This window comes from Prosopis cineraria, unplaced genomic scaffold (assembly GCF_029017545.1).
Source record: "Prosopis cineraria cultivar Desert tree isolate PC_DT_omini unplaced genomic scaffold, ASM2901754v1 PC3, whole genome shotgun sequence".
In the NCBI taxonomy this organism is placed as follows: Eukaryota; Viridiplantae; Streptophyta; class Magnoliopsida; order Fabales; family Fabaceae; genus Prosopis; species Prosopis cineraria.
In genome coordinates this window covers 44,933,694-44,953,232 of record NW_026555334.1, presented here as the reverse complement: position 1 = coordinate 44,953,232, position 19,539 = coordinate 44,933,694, and the positions used below count along the sequence as shown (strand labels likewise).

At 35.5% G+C, this 19,539-nt stretch overlaps 4 protein-coding genes across 6 annotated transcripts; all 4 read right to left on the bottom strand.

Moving 5' to 3' along the window:
- Positions 1-1,772: 1,772 nt before the first annotated feature.
- LOC129306675 (probable polygalacturonase) lies at positions 1,773-4,583 on the bottom strand. 2 transcript variants are annotated; one of them, XM_054947382.1, is made up of 6 exons: positions 4,414-4,583; positions 3,377-3,697; positions 3,164-3,269; positions 2,889-3,063; positions 2,723-2,793; positions 1,773-2,548 (listed from the first exon to the last, which is right to left on the bottom strand). In XM_054947382.1, exons 1-6 carry the CDS (start codon positions 4,423-4,425, stop codon positions 1,890-1,892), a joined length of 1,344 nt encoding a protein of 447 aa, XP_054803357.1. In that variant the 5' UTR covers positions 4,426-4,583; the 3' UTR covers positions 1,773-1,889. The 2 variants fall into 2 exon arrangements, with proteins under 2 accessions (XP_054803357.1, XP_054803356.1); XM_054947381.1 differs by having other exon boundaries at positions 4,410-4,553.
- A 2,932-nt stretch (positions 4,584-7,515) lies between these two features.
- LOC129307199 (zinc finger BED domain-containing protein RICESLEEPER 2-like) lies at positions 7,516-12,975 on the bottom strand. Its single transcript, XM_054948086.1, has 4 exons — positions 11,255-12,975; positions 9,370-10,387; positions 9,092-9,282; positions 7,516-8,088 (listed from the first exon to the last, which is right to left on the bottom strand). The coding sequence occupies exons 2-4, from the start codon at positions 9,624-9,626 to the stop codon at positions 8,069-8,071; spliced, it is 468 nt and encodes a 155-aa protein (XP_054804061.1). The 5' UTR covers positions 9,627-10,387; positions 11,255-12,975; the 3' UTR covers positions 7,516-8,068.
- Positions 12,976-13,129: 154 nt separating this feature from the next.
- Positions 13,130-15,310, bottom strand: LOC129307198 (60S ribosomal protein L19-1). The gene is made up of 5 exons (XM_054948085.1): positions 15,130-15,310; positions 14,327-14,449; positions 13,644-13,957; positions 13,492-13,538; positions 13,130-13,361 (listed from the first exon to the last, which is right to left on the bottom strand). Exons 1-5 carry the CDS (start codon positions 15,239-15,241, stop codon positions 13,337-13,339), a joined length of 621 nt encoding a protein of 206 aa, XP_054804060.1. The 5' UTR covers positions 15,242-15,310; the 3' UTR covers positions 13,130-13,336.
- A 1,161-nt stretch (positions 15,311-16,471) lies between these two features.
- Positions 16,472-17,710, bottom strand: LOC129305153 (ethylene-responsive transcription factor RAP2-3-like). Of its 2 annotated transcripts, none has more exons than XM_054945114.1 (2): positions 17,414-17,710; positions 16,472-17,323 (listed from the first exon to the last, which is right to left on the bottom strand). In XM_054945114.1, the coding sequence occupies exons 1-2, from the start codon at positions 17,571-17,573 to the stop codon at positions 16,671-16,673; spliced, it is 813 nt and encodes a 270-aa protein (XP_054801089.1). In that variant the 5' UTR covers positions 17,574-17,710; the 3' UTR covers positions 16,472-16,670. The 2 variants fall into 2 exon arrangements, with proteins under 2 accessions (XP_054801089.1, XP_054801088.1); XM_054945113.1 differs by having other exon boundaries at positions 16,472-17,326; positions 17,414-17,706.
- Between the last annotated feature and the right edge of the window lie 1,829 nt (positions 17,711-19,539).

The following is a 19,539-nucleotide window of genomic DNA, read 5'->3' as shown; positions in this document are numbered from 1 at the left end:
TTCTTTACACAAATTATTTATATGTCTAGTTTTACTTACTTATATTTATAATAATTTTACGTTGTTAATGAGAGTAGTAAATTTTCTTTATATCAGTTATTTAATTTTTATATATCAATTATTCATTTTTTTACACACTACACAGTGTTATCCATGGCTTAATTTTATTTGTTTATATTCATAGTAATGTTATGATGTTAATAAAAAGTTATTAATTTCTCTTATATTGGTTGCATATTTTTTATACATCAATTATTTATTTTTCCTACATGAATTATTTATGCATCTAACTTCACTTGTTTATATTCATAAGAGTGTTATACTATTAATAAAAGTTATAAATTTCTCTTATATTAATTATTTATTTTTTCTATATTAGTTGTTTTTATTATAAGGGGTTAGGATTATTTGTATCGTTATCTTTAAAAATTTAATTTCAATTCAACCAAACTGAGACTCATAAGTATTGAATTGATGTTTTAAAATTTTAGTAGGTTTGATTGTCGCTAAATTTGGTCAAAAAAGTTGCAATAAATTTTTTCCTATTTTAGGGGATGCAAATTACATTGCATTGGCAATAGTTTGTTTTGCTTTGTTTTTTTTGTTTTTTGGGTGCCAGCACTCGTAATAGTTAGATGCGCCTTTTTGGTCAAGAACCACCCTAAAGACTAATCTTTCCCGCCTGTCAAAAACAAAAAACAAAAAACCAAAAAAATAAAAAAAGGAGGAGGAAGAACGACTAATCTTTCTTTCGTTATTTGTATTGGTCTGATTGAAAGACTAATTTATACCGAGTTGATTTTTTTTTTTTTTTACCAGCCATACCTAGTTGAATTTAATTTAATCAATCTACATCACACATTATAGAAATTAAATAATTTAAAACGAGGTATTTCATTAGAAACTTATGCAATATTTTATTTGTGATTCAAAAATATTTTGATTACTAAAATATGAAATATCTAAGTGATATATTTCAAAATATGTTACAATATTGTTCATTTAACTAAATTTACACGCTCATACGAATTAAAAAAAAATCATTAGGGGTAGACATGCATACCTCATGAGGATTACTAAGTTAATAAAATAAATTTCAGTTAGACTTTAAAAAAATAAATAAATAAATAATATTCAAAATATATAATACTATTAAATTAAAATAATTATTACTTTAATTACAAGTGCGATATGGCTTTCTCAAAAATCTAAATTTATTAAGATAGTCGATTTAACCAAATCAATTTTATCTAAACTGTCTAAATAATTAAAATGAGATTTTAACAGCAAAATTACTTAACATAAGATGTTTGCGATCGTCGTTGGATCAAACAGCCGGGCAAAAGTCAAAGCTAATAATGTCATGTCACCAATCACCATCAAGCTTAGCTCTTTACTATAACTATATATAAAAACCAGTTAACGTAGGCAATGGCCATATAAGCTTAAATTTTCTCCATCGAGCCAAAATTATTCGAGGTCTGAGCTCTGAAGTGAAGAGTTCAACAATTGATTTTGAACCTGCAGGCCCCCTCAACACATAATTCACATCAAGTTTTGACAGCGACGCTTCACACTGTGCATGGTGCAGAATGTGCGTATTTGGTTTCATTCTTGTGATAGATAATTTTGACGCTTTCGAACCTGGTTTTGGGTATGCATTAAGGTGATGAGACTCCCCATAAATATAATCATTGGCAATCTGGAACCATTATTGACAGAACCCAAGACATTTGATTGAAATGTTGAAGATAAAGAGCAACAAGAACCTCTTTAAATAAGAATTTTCTTTTATTGGAAAATTGTGTTGAAGAAGCAGAATATGAAATATGTGTCTCATGTACAGATTGAATGAAACGAATCACTGATTTTTTGCCGCAGCAGTTACCTCATAAGCTTGAGACATGCGTTGAACATGTGGGAGCAAAGCAAGAAGAGGAGGAGCTCTGGAGAGCAGGACAAGGCTCAGGAAGTACCTCTTCAGAGAAACCTTTCACATTAGAGCAAAACCATGGAGGAGATGAAACGGAACTGATTGAAAAAGACACATTTGAAAGACATATTGACGCGAATGGCAAATCTACTAATCCTGAGAAATTGCCGGCAATAGTTATATTTGCACCAATCACGTCATTATAAGTAATGCCACCAACAACTGGAAGCGCGCTCCGATCGTAGCCCTCATCTGGATGGGAACCATAGCATGCATCAATGCTGAAACCCAAATAAATGTTATCCAGTTCTGCGTCTGATACGAAAATGTCTCTGACATAGCCACCTCTGCCCATTGTTGTCTTCACTTGGATGCCGACATGGGAATTGAGTACGAGGAGGTGCTCAGCGATTATGTTGGAAATGCCTCCAGACATCTCACTTCCAAAGGCCAGGCCAGCTCCTGAAGAAGACTGTAGCCTAACACTCCTGATGTGCACGATCGAGGTTGCTTTGCCATACGGGATTCCATACTCATCCCAACCACTCTTCAGCACAATCGCATCATGACCACTGCTAATATTGCTGTTCTCAATGCAAATGTATTCTGAAGAATCTGCAAGTTTCACTTGGAATTACCATTACTATGATGATGATGATATTCATGTGTAATGCCCATCAGAAACTAGTGTTGACAGAAGAGGCAGAAACGTCTAGGCTTAAGGAAAGCAAGTGAGACACCAATCTCACTGCCTGTGTAAAGCAATACAAGTGATATGTGTGAATATACCTGGAACTATACCGCTGGTGTAAGGGGAATCAATTGGAGCACGAGCGGTGATGTTGTGAATCCGAACGTTGCTGCAATGGGTAGAAGAAGTGAATGTTAAAACCGGAACAGTTTCACGGCCACAAGACGGGATTTAACAAGGAAGAGATGCATGAAGCACATGTACCAGCAATATACTGGATGGATGTCCCAGGCTGGAGGATTTAAAAGAGTTAAATTTGAGATTACGATGTCATCAGAGCCTATGAATTCCACGAGATGTGGTCGGCTGTAATTTAAGGAATGAGAATTGAACATGTTCCACCAGAAAGCACCCTGGCCATCAATAGTTCCATTATCACCTGACACATCCATTGATCATAACAATACAGTACTGTAATGCTTCTGCTAACTGTAAATCATATACTTTATGAGAGACAAAGAAAGGGCAGAGAACCTTGCCTGTAATCACGACGTCAGTTAAATTCTGCCCGTAGATTAAGCTGCGATATCTCTTTCCTCCGCCATAAGAAGGGAGGGGATCCACTACACTCCAGTGCTCGATATCCTGAAACGCCATCACCAAAATTGCTCACTGGCTGTAACTTTCCTTCTGCATATACAATTAATTCTACAGTTTTTTATTGGGAAAGGGTTGAAATTGAAGATCAAAACCTGGGATCCAACAATGGTGGCGCCGCTGGCAAGGAAGAGAGTGAGGTGGCTGGTAAGATTGAAGCTTCCGGTAAGCCATGTGCCTGACGGAACATAGAGCTGAGCGCCACCTTTATCAGCAAAGGACTTGAGATAGAATATTGCATTTTGGAAGGCAACTGTGTTGAGTGTTTTCCCATCTCCTACTGCCCCAAATTCTAAAATTGAGACACTGTGAGGCCTCGCATCCAATACTCTGTGCTCACAGGGTCCACCATTAATATCCTCCCCATTACTCTCTGGAGCAGGGCTTAATGCCAGGAGAAGCATAGTCACAGCCACCTGTAAATAAGGCAGCAAAGGAGAAGACTTAAACTTCATCGCCAGCTTCATTAGAATATATTTCTGATTTCAATCGTACAGGCGATGCATAATTACGCATTGGGTCATTTTAAAACAATGATAGAACTTCCTCAGGAGCAAAACAAATATTCTGTTCTTTCGTCTGTTTGAAACAATTGTGCATTCGCCCTTCATTACAAAGGGATTGCTTGAAGAAAAATTAACTTTAGGACAAGAATTGGGAGGAGGAAAATGGAATTCAGACTAGCGAACCACTGTAATGATAACATATTGTAATTACAGTTGGACAGTATTTGTGAATGGACAAAAGTGATAAACCATACAATGTTAGCTACAAATAAGATCTTTTGATCAGTTTCAACAGAAAAGACAGATCTACCAAACAACCTATCTGAAATATCCACCGATCTATAATGTCCTTAAAGATTAGCATTTTCAGATAATTCCTCAAAACTATACACTTGGAAGGCAACGTACACACCAAAAAGGAAAACAGACATGAAGATGAATTTAGAGGGAGCCGGAATAAGCCAAATGAGAACTTTTTGTAGCCACAGGATTATCAAGATTCAAAATCATCGAACTGGACACAAGCAATGAGCAGAGCATCGAGTTTTAACGGGGTAAAAAGAAAACGAGAAGGAACAGATTATTTTTTCCCCGGTAATCATCGTAAGATAAAACAACGTACTTACTAGCCTCTTCATGGTTGTGGCAGCTTCAAAAGCCGAAGCCAGTGAAGCAGGAGGGAGGAATAGAAGCGAAGACGAAGAGAGGTGGGGGGAGGGAGGTGAACAGAAGAGAGCTGTTTTGTATATAATGCCAAGCAAGCACTCCACAAGCAAACAAAGCGAAGAGGAGGTGGTGAGAGAAAACGACAGCTAAAAAGGAAGAGCCGGCTCTGCGTTTCATTTCCTTCTATATTTAATTTCCACGCATCACGCAAGGCAAAGCCAAGGCTACGATAAAATATCATTATAACTCAATCAACTCTAATTACTATTAATCCATTGATTTACCATGAAATCCTCAATTAAATCTCTCATTTTGCCGACACCGAATTTTAACTTTTTTTCTTGGAGTGTTTTCACGTACACTCTTAAACAGGGAAGGATCCAGTTTTATGCTTATTATATAAATCTACAGCTTTTTAACTGATATTTTTTAAATAAAAAATTATTTTTATAAAAACAAGCATCGTCTTAATTTTCTATTCTTTATACATTAAAATAATTTTTTTAAAAAAATTAAAATTAAAATTATAAATTTAGAATATTCAAATTAAATTTAAATGGTTTGAAGGTGATGATGGTCCACACTAAAATTGATTCTCTTAAACAATGGGGTCAATTTGACTTTCAAGTCAAATTTATATTTTGCACTTCCTTGATTTCAATAATATAAGAATATCCATCAATCAAGTATCCTTCAATTATTTATTGGATTAGATTGAATATTTATTACAATACAATTCTGATTAATTATACTTCAAGTATTAACTTGGTAAAAAATCATTGTCAATTATCTTGAACAAAGGATACCGAAAGGGCAATCCATCGAGATGATTAATACTCCCTCCCCTTATTTATAAAATACTTTTTAAAAATAATTTTTAATTCAAAATATAAAATACTTTATAATAACTAAATTATTTTTTTAATTTTATTTTTTTAATTAGCGTGAAGATATTTAATGTAATTGTATTATTATTTAAAGTCAAGATCAAAAATTAAAATATATTTTATTTTTTTATGATATTAAAAAAATGAATTTTTTAAAATGAATAAAATAGTTGAGAGTATTTTATAATAAAGATAAAAAAATAATGAATTAATTTTCATGAAAAAGAAAAAAAAAGCAGAAAGAGAGAGCGATGTTTCCAATAATATTTTCGCAAAATATACAATCTCGATCATCATATACAGAAGACATTGAAAACGTTACAGTTGACGACAATGAACAATAAATGAATGTCTATAGAATCCAATGACAGAGTTCACTCCCTTAAAAATAAAAAGAGAATATCAGGAAATGACTCTGTAAGCAATTTAATTTTACAAATGAACCGTTAACAAGTAAATATTAACGATGAATAAGTGAAGTTTTTGTTTTAGTAAATATTCAATCCATTCAGATCCCATTAAATATTAAATTCTTTTTATAGATTCTTTATTGATATTCCAAAAAAAAAAAAAAGAGTGCAATGAGGGGGGGGGGGCTGCAACAATGACATTATATCAAATAAGAAGCAATTATAGCAGGGGGAAACCAAAAATCTCAACGAAATTCTTCATTTCATTTCAAATTATAATTATAATCATAGTCATAGTAGTGCGTAAAAATGATTTATGGAACTAAATTTAGAAAATATTTGTTTAACTTATAAAAATAAGTTTGATTAAGTTATATGAGGGAGTTGGGTGAATTTTAATTTAAACTCAAGGAGTTTTTGAGAGAAAATCTATTTTAAACTTATATTGACAAGTAATTTTGATTAGCCTTATCAAAATAAGTTGACTTTTTGAACAGCTCATCATATTTAATTTAAGATTTTCTCAACAACTATTTTATATATTCTTTTTATCTCAATCAATAAGATAATTTTTAAGAGATTTCTTATCCTAAAATATAAAATAATTTAAGAAAAAAAATTCATTAATTATATTTTTTTAATACTATCAAAGAGAATTGAAATAATAATATTATAACATACATAATAATTAAGTAAATAAAAATATTTTTAAAAGTTTATAGTTTTGTTTTGAAAAATTAAGTTCTTAAAATATCATTATTGTGTTTTATTAGTATACATAATCTCATTTTAAATTGTTTTATAATTTGAGACACATGGAATATGACAATTAAAATTGCTTTTTTTTTAATTTAAAGAAACAGACACTAACCAAAATATATAAGTCCTAATATAGGTATCGTTAAATAAAAGTGAAGACTTTTAAACATTAAAAGAAAAGCAAACCATCGAATTTATTTTTTGAAAAGGTAAAATTTAAAATCCTCATGAAAATCTTCATAGTATGTAAATTTGCTAACCCATCATATTAAATTAACAACTAATATTTTAACTAGTTTAATAAAAATATTATATTTATAATCAGTTTGGTCACGATTTAACTATAATTTCAACCATTAATTTTTTAAATCACTGTCTTGACTAGTCAAATTTTCAATGCCTTGAAAATCTTTGACAGTATCAATTGTTAAAATGGAACAAAATTTTACGAGATTATGATTTATAGCTATTTTCTGGTCTAAAAATAAGCTTATGTGCTTATTGTACCATCATCAAGTTATATTAATGCAAATATAATTAATGCCTTTAAAACCAAAAAATGTCAATTAATCGAGATTTAAAACTTAGACTAAAACAGTGTTATTAAAATCTTTTAAGAACTAGATTGATGATGGTAAATTAACCACGATGATCAAATTCGTAACAACATATTTATAAAAACGATAGGTCTTGTTGAAGTTTTGTAAAACTGAATTAAAAGAGTAGATAGTTGGCAATAAATAAATAAAAGAATAAATAGCTGGCTTTTTGTCTGTAAGAAGAATAGATGATGACGGATTAATTCGTGAGCAGTGACTTAAAAGCAATATTGGGTCAGAGGCATTTAAATATAGAATCCCTTTGGGACACTGGGGATTGGGAAACTGGGATTTGGAGATCAGAAAAGGGGAAAAAGGAAAGGGGAGAGCAGAGACGTACCTAAGAGGATTAGGACAGTGGGACCCACGAGTTTGGATTTGATCGAGGAGATAGAGATTTTGTGGGCATATATATCTTATTTGAATTCTACATGATCAAAGCTTGAGAAAATGTAGATTGCTATAATGACACTGCTTAAATCGAGACATTGTAGTAACTAAGCACGGTACAAAATAGATGTTACATAAGTCAACATTCCTAAATAATATTAGGAGTGTAAATGGGCGGGTATGGGTCATCCGTGGTCTTACCCGTTACCCGCCCATTTATGGGTAAATGGGTGGCTACCCGCCCGTACTCATTTATACCCGTTTGCACCAGTTTTTAAATGAGTGTAAACGGGTCTGGGCGAGTCTGGGCCACCCGTTTACCCACAACACTCATTTTCTTTAAAAAAAAAAAGAATCAAAACATATGATTTTCATCCCACTATAACTTGACATAAGTACTTAAGTAGCATCATTCTAAAAGTTTAAATCTATGAATAATATAAGGACAAATATTTTAACAACAAATACTAAATAAACAAGGATCAATCATTTTAATTTTTAAAGTGAAAACTCATTTAGTCTCATCGATCCTTATTTATCTTCTTCGGAGTCACTTGATATGGCAGAATATTAAGCTATTGACTCTTCCTCTACAAAACAAATTAAAACAATTGGATTAGTAAATAATAATATATATTATATAATATGGAGAATTAAAATGAATATACATATAATAACTTATTCATATTATTATTAACATCAATAGCACGTAAAGTCTCATCAAAATAGTCAATATCAATCTCTTCCAATGGGGTGCATGATGTTGATGATAGCCAATTCTGGGTGCAAATGAGTGCCTCAGCCATTTTTGAAGATAAGGAACTCCTGAAAGTATCTAGTACTCGACCCCCAGTATTAAAAGCAGATTTCGAAGACACTGTGGAGACAGGCATAGCCAACAAATCACGTGCAATCAAGCCCGGAACTTTATACTTGGAAGAATTCACTTTCCATCATGCCAAAATGTCAAAACTATCATCACAAGCATCAACTAAATCTGCATTTAGGTACTTTTCCACTTCTGAAATTGGTTTTTTTGGACGCTTACTCATTGCAGTGGCTAAGAAATCTTGCATTGCCACATCTATAATTTTTTTAGAAGATGGAGGAGCTTGCTTCTCCCCACCACTGGCACTGCTATCCCCCACCTCTGTACCAATTTCAGATGGTTCACTACTACTGGTTGTAAGAGTTGCAGAGTACTCATCAAATAAGCGATGCAAAAGCCCCATAATCTTCTTTTTCATCATTTCCCTCTTCATGTAATCACCAATAAAATATTTAAAAGCAACTTCAACATAAGAAAATTTAAGAATCACAGCTATCACCAACAATGGATTCATGTTTTCTGCCTTTCCCCAGTACTTGTCATACTTACTTTGCATCCTTTCTGCCATGTCACTCAACAAAGAATTAGATTCAACTACAATTGAATCTAATCGTGTCTTAATTGCAACTATATTTGAAAGCATGTGTTTGATGTGACATAATTTAATCTAGAAAATTGAAGAGTCATAGTATGGAACAACTCCAAAAAGATGAGAAATTCCTTTGCCACACTCCAGTCATAGGCATTAGGAGGTTTAACTGTACCTTCATCACCATCATGATCACCAAGTTCATCTTCATCCTCCTCTTCCATCCTATCAACATAGCTTGAGCTAGAAGACAGTTTAACTTTCTTTTTGAAGTAGTTCTTGTAATCTTGATCCTCATCCTCCATTCTATCAAAGACCTTAGTGAACTTAACGGCATTCTGCAACATGATGTATGTTGAATTCCACCTATTAAGATAAGCAAAAGATTTAAATGTTAGAAAAAATTGCATATCATAATGCAAACAATCATAATTTAATAATTATGTAAATTACCTGGTGGGACAATCCATGCTAAGAAGACTCTTTGAATCAATTCTCAATTTTTCAACAAGCTCCTTAAATTTTTTAAGCCTACCAAGAGAAGATCTAACAAACTTGATTGTATGCCGAATAAGTTCAATAGATTGATTCATATCTTTAAGGCCTTTTGAAACAATTAAATTCAAAATATAAGCAGCACACCGCATTTGCAAGAATTCTCCATCACAAACTAGACCTCCCAAATCCTTCAAACGCTTTTTTAAAAACATAATAGCAGAATCATTAGAAGAAGCATTATCAACTGTAATTGTAAATACTTTCTTAATACCCCAATAGAATAAGCATCCCTCAATTTCATTGTCAATGGTATCCCCTTTATGGTTTTCCACCACACAAAAATTCAAAATTCATTTCTGTAATGTCCATTCCTCATCAATCCAATGAGCTGTCAAACACATGTAGTTGAAATTTTGAATTGAAGTTCAACAATCTGTGGTGAGGGACACACGAACTTTAGATTTCTTAAAATACTTTTTCAAACGTTTTGCTTCTTCTAAATATATCTTGTAGCACAACTTAGCCATAGTGGTGCGAGAGGGGCATGTAAATCTCGGTTCAAGCACTTCCAACATTTTTTTAAAACCTTGTTTCAGCAACTGCTTTTTTACACCTTTCTGCATTATACGAATGATAAGTCATTGATTTACCAAAGGAAGCAGAGAGTAAGGATTGTCCTGCCTTAGCTTTGTTTGGATTCTTTGAGCAAGAATCAAAATGCTGCCAAAGGTTCTTAGTCCCAGTTTAGAAGAATGGCCAGCAAAATCCTTTCCATAATAGTTGCATTTAGCCCGATGCTCACCTTTTTTGTTTATAAACTTCTCAAAATGATTCCACATTTCAGATGTTGTGCTCCTTTTACGTTTGGAGGGTGGTGCTTCTTCAACTTGGATAGGTTTAGACTCAATGGGTGCTATGACGGTGGTGGTAGTTTTAGGTTCATGGTCCCCTTCCATAGCTTGTACCTTGTAGCCTTGTACATTTTTCATAGTGAATGTTAAAGTAAAAACTATATAACAAGCAAAACAAATCAATCATAGCAATATTTAATGTTAGATACAGCACCTTAACAATCATACACAATACAAATATCATTACCAACAAGCTTTGAGAAATGGACAATATCTTGTGAGAAAGACTAAAGAGTCTTGACAGACTTCAACATTAAAAAAAATATGCCACCACCAGCAGTAAATTAAAGCAAATGTAGAAGTTTGTTTACAAATTTTCAATACACTAAATCTATCTAAAAATTTATTTAAAATATAGAACTTCGTTTGCAATCAGTGAAAATTATAGGCAGAGCAAAGTACCAAACCAATAATAGCCAGCCAAAAAAATTAGACAATGTGATCAATATGAGGGGATCAGAGTAGGCTGCCATTATTTGGAAAAGGCCTACCCGGAGCATTAAAGTGAAAGGCATTTAATTTTAAAGTATGTTGCCACTAATTCATTTTCAAAGTAAGATGGTACTTAAAACTTTGAGTTATCATAGATCCCTTTACAACTTGGAGCATGCCCTTAGCAACATTACCAATTAAGATAACGAATCCATAGCAGCAGATTGAATCCCAGGTATAAGAATGGATGCTCTTTAAATTTGCCAAAAATCCACAATATATTATCCACATTGAACAAGACCCTTCAGTAAAATAGAAAAAATGAGGCACACTAGACTATCCATTCTCATTATCATACAAATGCAGAAAACGCGACAACATTAACGAAGGAAATTTCAATCAATTGCAGTTCATTATACTTCAAAAACAGAGCTCACCCATATAAGTTATGATTACGATACAACGAATCAGCGATACTCATATAAAAAATACAATACCTTACGATACTCCGGTGCTTACAAGGCTGTGAAAACTTAAAACGTCACTCGCTACTGGTGAAGCAAAATGGAAAACCAGACCAGAGGATGAGAACCGAAGTGCCAGAGGACGAGAGGATCAGCTCAGCAACTCACAGCCTCACACCTCGCAGCTCAGCAGTTGGCAGTCGCACACTCTGAGAGGACCGATTTAGGGCACAACTGAGAGTGAGACTCTCACTATCTCACACACCGACACAACTGAGAGAACGGGCATCTGATTTCACGGGTCACGATAAAGCAGAGTTGGTTCACGGGTTTAGACTCGGTACTTCAGTTTCAGTGTTTCACGGTCACGCTCATGCCTTTGATTTTAGCTTGAAACCAAACTGGTTTGTGGGTCTTTTTTTTATTTGAAAACAATCCCCAGCCCAAAACCAAATACATCTCAGATTGTCAGACCCAGTCTCCAGCCACAGCCAGCATTTTTTTAAAAAAACATAAATGGGTGGGTACGGGCCACCCGTATCCTTACCCGTCACCCGCCCGTTTACTGATATACGGGTATATACCCGCCCATACCCGTTTATTTTACTTAAATAATGGGTATGGGTTTACCCATTTAATAACGGGTCGGGCGGGTATGGGCGGATATACGGGTTATCGGGTAAATTGCACAGTCCTACTAAATATAATTGCTTAAATGTGTTTTCTTGGAACTCATAGTGTGACCTAGTTTTGTTTTCCCTTTTTTTTCCCCCAAGATGCACAACTAAGTTGTACAATGAGTTTTAAGAGAATATATATAATTGAGCATGACATTTTGAAACATTAAATTTATAAATCTTTTATATTCATATACTTCTTTTTCAACACAACTTAAAAATATCATACTTGTTTATATGTATTTTTTTAAAACTTGTTATGCGTTCCAATTGTATTCTCCCCCCTCTCGAGATCCTCTTGAGGCCTAACATATTAATCAACATATCCCAATAAATTAAAATCTTCCAATGGTGTAAGCTTACCATTCCGACAAGAGAAGCCTGGTCTCGTGTATTTTCTTATAAACTTGTGTGTTTAGTAATGTGTGATTAATCGTTGTACAATAGGAGGAGAACAAAAGCCAAGCTTAGCTAGCAAGGCATGGACTTACTAAAACTAGTTATCATGCTTATTGGCTTCTCTCAACATATGGTGCAGCAATGATCTAATTACACATGACACAACGAGATTTGGACATGATAACTCTTTTGAATCAGGTGTCCAACGGATCATGATTCTTTCCTGATGAGAGTTCATCCCAGTCCCTCCTGCTTTACAATATGGGGGCGGGGCCCAGGATTGTAAGGGCAGGAGAGACCGGGATGGGTTCTCACCGCGTCCAACATATCTTAACTCAACGAAGAATGGCCCTCCATGAAATGTTCCAAGCCCAGGATGTCTGGCTAGGTTGTATTTAATTAGTTTGGGATTAAAATACCGTATCCAATATATCCAACAACGAATTGTGCAACTATCGTAAGCTTTCACCGAGGCCAGAAGCACCTCACAAGTCACAATAAACATCAGATATTTTAATTTTCACAGGGCCACAAGGTTAGAGCAAATCAAAGCAAAAAATTGCCCGCCCCACTTCATAAAGAGGGGAACACGTTCAATAAGACATTGAATCAATGAATTGAAAACAAAAACTGCTCCCAGTGCTTAAAGACAAGTAGCACATCTAGTCATGATCACAGTTGTCCATGCATTTTAACATATTAGTAAGACCTGATTTGCAGAACCTCATGGACCTATTTAAGCGTGTTCGCATTTTGATGTTGAAATTTATCCACCCTGACACAAAATCAGGAACAAAAGATAAAAGCTTCTCGTGCGGTCACAATTATTAAGTAACATCAGAAACGAGGTGTAACTTAATACCAAAAACACGATTAAACAAGAGTACAAGGAATATAATAAATGCTTAAACTTAGAATACTATTTAAGGTCTATAGCAACACAAGGAGACTCCAGAAAACTAAGGTTTAGTACAGCAACTGAGGGCGTCAGGGTCTTTGATAATTCCAAATCCTTCTAATCTCCGAATACGTGACTGACTTACTTCTTGGATTTCTTTGATACTCTGCAAACAAGGCATATTCGTTTAAATACTAAAGAAAATTTCTTGGCCAATATACATATATATATATATATAAAGGTACTCAAAAATCTGAGAGCCATTAAGTTGCTAAAACATAGAGTATGACACTCACTGGGAAACAGGAGCAGGTGGCGCTACTGATGTCTTTTCTCCAGGACCCTGAACATTATACAAAGAGCAAACCAAATATCAAAATCCCATCTCTATGAAGAACCAAACTCAGCAGAAGTACCGGTAACTGAGTTCTGAAGAGCATTAACTCACCTGAGCCAAGCGCTCCTCTCGGCGGGCAATTTTCCTTTCCCTGCTTGCCTTGTTCTTGGCACGCTTGGCTTCAAACTGGTCAGACAACGTCTTCTCTCTTGCCTTCTCAGCCTTAGATTTGTGTATGCTCTCCATCAGAACTCTTTTGTTCTTGAAAACATTACCCTTCACCTTCATGTACATATCATGGTACATGTGTTTGTCAATCTTTTTGGACTCCCTGTACTTGCGTAGCAAGCGTCTGAGCACTCGCATCCTCCTCATCCAGAGGACTTTAGTGGGAAGCCTTGCCTCCCTTGTACCCTTACGCTTACCTAACAGTATTTAGGTCAACATTATAAATTAATGATACTGCCTCTCTCCTTTGAGACCAAAGAGAGATTCACTGCAATAGTTATGTGACCAAAAACAGATATAGCACTAATCATAGTCCGCTCAAATGTTTGATAGACATTTAGTATATATAACTCGTTCCCTATAAACAATTATGTTGATCTTTTAAAATTATATGTGGCAAAATGGCATCTTGACAATATGTCCATTTGTGAAAGACGATGATAACCATAATATACAATAAAACATTTTAACTTGCAAACTACCTGCGATAACATTCCAATAAATGACTCCAAACTAACAACTAGAGTTATTTCACGTCAAACCCAATCAAGTTGAGGAACAAATACCATATCCAGAGTGGCGTCCTTTTCTCTTGGCCTCCTTCATACGCCGAGCACGGGAACGAGAGTGAATTTTAGTCGGTTTCCTAATAATGAAGCCATCCTTAACCAACTTCCTTATGTTTTGCCCTGCAAATGTAAATTCATTGAGTAGCCTGAAAGTGATAAGCATAGAAAATGAAGTTGTCCTTTATTAAATACATTTGGGAAGGGGTGGGGAATGAATGTAGAATTGAAAATATATTTTGTTGGTATAAAAAAAAACAGAGATGGTATTTCTAATAGAATCACATGTCATGTCTCATCCAAATGGAGATTAAAGAAGCACGAGCTTGTTTTGGTTCCCCCTTAAAACAAGGCATTCTGAAGAGACGGCATTGTGATTCTAAAGCGACGGCAGCACAAAGTCTATCAATACCGATACAAATGAAAATAAAGATGTCGTATTTAGAGGACCAACAATGATAATTATTATCATGAAAGTTAACCGATGTAAGATTTTAAATTGACATGCATCAGAGCTCAAGTCGGCTAAGCCAATTCGTATCCATCAGCCGAAGATGCCATGTGGGTGCTTGTAAATCTCCAGCAAAGAAAAGGAAAACTAATCATAGCCAACCCCAGCAGAAGCTACCGCCTACAGTTAAGTTCGGATCCAAGGGAGTTTGCGCTGCCCCTTCCAAAGGTTCTCAGCAACCAGCGAAGCAAAGGGTATTTAAAAATAAAACAAAGCAACCAAAAAGAAAAGGCATCGAGGAACAGAGATGATGATGAAAGGATTAGCCACAAAACAAAGAGTAAGAGCATACGAGAATTGGCCATGGAGATTTCATTGACTTCATTGGGATCCAGCCAAACCTTGCCCCTGCCGCACTTCAACACGCTAGCAGCGAGCCGCTTCTGCAACTTGAGCGACACCATCTTCCCCTCGCCGGATATCTGCTGTGAATGCTATCGTTCTGGAGAAAACAGAGACGATGACAATATATTCTCTTCTCGAAAACCCTAGGGCTTCGCCCGCTTTGGGGTGCATTGTATTATCTTATGGGCCTCACCCCATACGAGGAACCTTACGCTGGTAGTCAATTATTGGGCCTACCTACACTCATCAAGCAGCAAGACTGCCATACATAGATTTTGGGTTTTTTGGGCCGACCGACTTCATTAATCATTTTTTGTAAGTAAATTTGAACTCTTTTATACAAAATTAAAAAATAAATAATTTTTATATGGCATAGAGATTTATTTTTAAAAAATTATAAAAAATAAATATTATTTTTATTTGTAGTTACAATAATAATAAATTATTATTATTTACTTAATTTTAGATTTCATAATATCTTTGGTGGATATCCAATGACAAAAAATTATTTATTATTTAATTGTTTAATTATCATAAAATGTCATGATATTTTCATGTATCTTAACTATTTTATGATATTCTCTCTCATATATCATATCAAATTATTTTCGTAAATGATTTGAAGTAGCTTTTAAAATGATAAAAAAGGAATTAGATTCTGAATATTTTTAAAAAATTAAGCACGGGTAATAAATATTTTATGTTTCGAGGGACAAAACCATTCATAAAATTATCTTGTAAAATATGAGGTATGTATTGGCTTAGGAGGGTGGTGGCGGGGTGGGAATTCAGGAAGCGCCCATGGAATAGGCGCAGCAGAAGCACTTGTCTCCCTCTGACTAGTGATTTCTAAAAAGCAGCTCCCACCCACATGGGAACTCCAAAGCCAAAAACCGGTGCGCCCCCTGTCTCACTTCTTCACTTTCCTAGTTTCCTTCTCCCAAACCCACTGCCTCTTCGATATTCATTTTCTTGTTTTTGCTGACACTGACTTCTTTTCTTTCATGTTTTAACCTCCATCACACGCCTCTACTCCCTCATAATTCTTGTTTTTGACTTTTGGTCGTCCGAAGATGAAAACAGATTAATATGATTATATACTTGTGTTCACTTTCAGATGTACCCTCCTTGTGATGAATGCATCCTCTTTTTTCTTTTTTTCTTTTTTTTTATATATCAAAAATCAGAGTTTGGGCATTTCCTCTGCCCTGCTAATGGCTTTCCGGTTTCCAATGATGCACACAAACCATCGCAAGCTAGAAATGGAAATTAAGTAAATGCACAAGACAAACCATCGCAAGCTAGAAACAATTTCATACAAGCCAAAATCAGAATCCAACAACACCATCTTAATTCTAGAGTCCCGCTTAACAAGGAACTTTAAAACTAAACCACTACTTCTGCCTAAATTTACATTACCAATGGCCCCCTCCCTCTCATCCCCAACTGTGTCTTGAACTAACGAACTGACAAAACAAAACGTTTCTTTCACATGGCGGACGATGTCCCGCATGCAGGAATGACTTCATCGTCGAAGCTCCACAACTCCCCGACTACGTTCTCTTGAACCGTATTTCGTGCCGCCGACTGGCCGTCGTAGTATGGCATCTGATAAAACTTCATGTAGTTCTCGTACGCCATCAGCTCCTCCGATAGCTCCCCTGCCTGGTTCTCTTCTTCCTCCCCTTCCATCGCCACCCTCTTTGTTTTCCCTCCCTCGCTTCCCTTTCTCCGATCCCAGTCCACCAACTCCACCGTCGAGTAACCTCCCTGTGACCCTGATGCTCCCCCGCAGGAACAAGCTGCTCCGCCTTGGTTCAGATCATAACCGAACTCCAGATTCAGACTTCTTGGGGCACCGTCGGACCGTTGGGCCGGAGGTGGCGGGTTACGACGAGCTTGAACGGAGCGATCGTCGTCTTCGTTGGGAAAATTGACCTTGGCTTTCTTGCCACGGATCTTACGAGCTTCTCTGTCGTAGGCCCTGGCAGCTTCTTCTGCGGTGTTGTAAGTGCCGAGCCAAACACGAACTCCTTTCCTCGGATCGCGAATCTCAGCGGCCCACTTACCCCACGGACGTTGCCGAATCCCTCTGTAGAGGTTCTTCCTCTGCCTCTTGACGGGCTTCTCCACCTGCTCAACTACTACAGGAAGAAGATCTCAAATATGAAACCAGGAAGCGTAAAGAAAGATGTGAAACGAACGAGTGTCAGCGGGGCAAGAAGAATGACCTGCGGGAAGTTGAGGGTTTTGGCGGACTAGTGCAGAGTGAGAAGCCTCCGAGTGGAAGTCATCGTGGTTTCCGAGCGTATCGGGCCAGATGTCGGAGGGGGTAAGGCGGCGGCCACGGTGGCGAGGAATGAAGTCGGCTATGATAGCACCCCCACACATGCTTGATCCAGCTTCAGAGAGATGAACAATGGACTTGAAAGTTGTGACGAAGCGAATGCGTTAAGCAAGGAGATTTGACGTGATACCTATAACCGTGAAACGAACAGGTCGTGCGGGAATGAGAAGGGAAGCGGCCTATTTGTAGTTGGAGATGAGGGCAGGAGGCGCGTTGCTCCACGTTAAGACTTAAGAGTATTATATTCAGCATTCACATTAACATTCCATATGCATCAATCAACATGAAATATAAAATTATAGAAAAGCAGTTAAGAGTTTCACGACTTATTTTAAACTTGTTACAGTTATTTTTCTAATTTGCTACGATTACTTTTTTCACACATGAGATGGAACTCGTATAATATACATTTGTTACTAGAAAATCACAATTTATTATACACTTTACACTGACGATCGAGCATGATATGGATGACGTGGAACGTCCTAAAGGTTTTGGATGAGGAGGTGCAATCTTTTGAAAAGCAGCAAGGATAGGCTCGGACGTTGAAGATGGCATGCTGATTAAATGAGCTCTTTATTGAAAAGGCGAGAGCAAGAGTAGAAAGTAAGAAAACTAGGGAGAAGCAAAGTTGGAATTGTTAATAGTGAGAATACAGGGAGATGAATTACGCAAGAAACAGGGGGAGCAGGTAATGAAAGAAGCGCTACATGCTGTGAAGGGCAGCTGACAGAACACCAAGCCCATGGTATGGGGCATTTGGTGGGCATAATCTGTGATCGATCTACAGCCCAACCACATACAAGAATATCGCATGAGCTCTGCGGGTTAGGGATTGGGCTGTGAAAATTGATTTTGTTAATAGAGGGAGTGTTAGACAGGCTGATGCTTTTGTGAAATTTGCTCATACTTTATCCTCAATTAGTCATTTCTTTGGCCATCCTCCAGCTTTTGTTAGAGAAGAGGAGGAGGGGCATACAAATGACAACTTTAATGTATTGTGAATTGTATCCTCTTGATACTAATGAATCACATTTCATACCAAAAAAAAAAAAAAACAAAACAAAAGAAAAGAAAAGAAAAGAAAGAAAGAATATGGCATGAGCTCCAGCTCTGACTCTGCAAGCATCCCACCATACATCCAAGACTAACATGTATACTGTGTGACGGATGTGGAAAAATTAATGCAGAATTTATATTTAAAATAAATAGTAATTTTTTTTAATTTTTATTAAATTAAATTGAAGATTAAATTTATAATAATGGAAAAATAACAATATCTTTATAAAACCAAAATTTTACAAATATTAGAAAATAATATTGCTTTTAATTTTTAATTTTTATCAAATTAAATATTAAAATAAAAAACAGTTGTTCAGGGCCCTTCGTGTTTTTTTTCCCCTCTTATAAAGACTCTTCTTGGTATTCTCCCTTTTATTTAAGTTTATTACATATAAATAAGTTTCTGAATAAGAAAAATTTAAGGGAGATGAGTGGAAAATTTTAAGGAGGCTTGATTTTCTTATGTTCTATTTGGATGAAGATAAAACATGAAAATAAAGAAAATATGAGAGAAAAATAGGAAAAAAATATAAGTTTCTCCTTGTCTGGGCAAGAAAGAAAAAATGAGTGGAAAAAAAATGAAACGTGAGATTCATTACATTTTTTCTTCGCTTATAAAACAAGTAAATTTTTTTCAAACATCTATTCTTTTCTCCCTCTCGCTCTCTCTCTCAACTCCGAGAACCCACCTTTAACCTGTGCAACAGCTTCATTTTCAGCAGCTTCATAATTGTGTTTGCCGTAGTACTCTTTGACCAAACTTCGTATGGTAATACAATTTTATTATATTTTACTTTATGGTTAGCTCTTGACGGTGGGATGGCAAACTTGGAAGAAACACATAATTGTGTGTTACGGAGAAATTCTTAAATCAATTTTGCCTTCAACTTATTTTCTGTAAATTAAATTATATAACATCCTTAATTTTAATTTTCCCAAGACATGATA

Bases quoted from the DNA above. Each gene is read 5' to 3' on its own strand.
- LOC129306675 (XM_054947382.1), bottom strand. The intron at 3,064-3,163 runs GCAAGGTTCTCT...TGGATGTGTCAG, and splicing joins AACTGACGTCGTGATTACAG to GTGATAATGGAACTATTGAT. The intron at 2,549-2,722 runs GTATATTCACAC...TGAAACTTGCAG, and splicing joins CACCAGCGGTATAGTTCCAG to ATTCTTCAGAATACATTTGC.
- LOC129307199 (XM_054948086.1), bottom strand. From the start codon at position 9,626: ATGTTTTTAAAAAAGCGTTTGAAGGATTTGGGAGGTCTAGTTTGTGAT. The intron at 9,283-9,369 runs GTAATTTACATA...TTATCTTAATAG, and splicing joins AGCATGGATTGTCCCACCAG to GTGGAATTCAACATACATCA. The intron at 8,089-9,091 runs GTACAGTTAAAC...TTTGTTTTGTAG, and splicing joins TGATCATGATGGTGATGAAG to AGGAAGAGTCAATAGCTTAA.
- LOC129307198 (XM_054948085.1), bottom strand. From the start codon at position 15,241: ATGGTGTCGCTCAAGTTGCAGAAGCGGCTCGCTGCTAGCGTGTTGAAG. The intron at 14,450-15,129 runs GTATGCTCTTAC...TTACATTTGCAG, and splicing joins AATCTCCATGGCCAATTCTC to GGCAAAACATAAGGAAGTTG. The intron at 13,958-14,326 runs GTATTTGTTCCT...AAATACTGTTAG, and splicing joins AGGACGCCACTCTGGATATG to GTAAGCGTAAGGGTACAAGG.
- LOC129305153 (XM_054945113.1), bottom strand. From the start codon at position 17,573: ATGTGTGGGGGTGCTATCATAGCCGACTTCATTCCTCGCCACCGTGGC. The intron at 17,327-17,413 runs GTCATTCTTCTT...TTCTTCCTGTAG, and splicing joins AAACCCTCAACTTCCCGCAG to TAGTTGAGCAGGTGGAGAAG.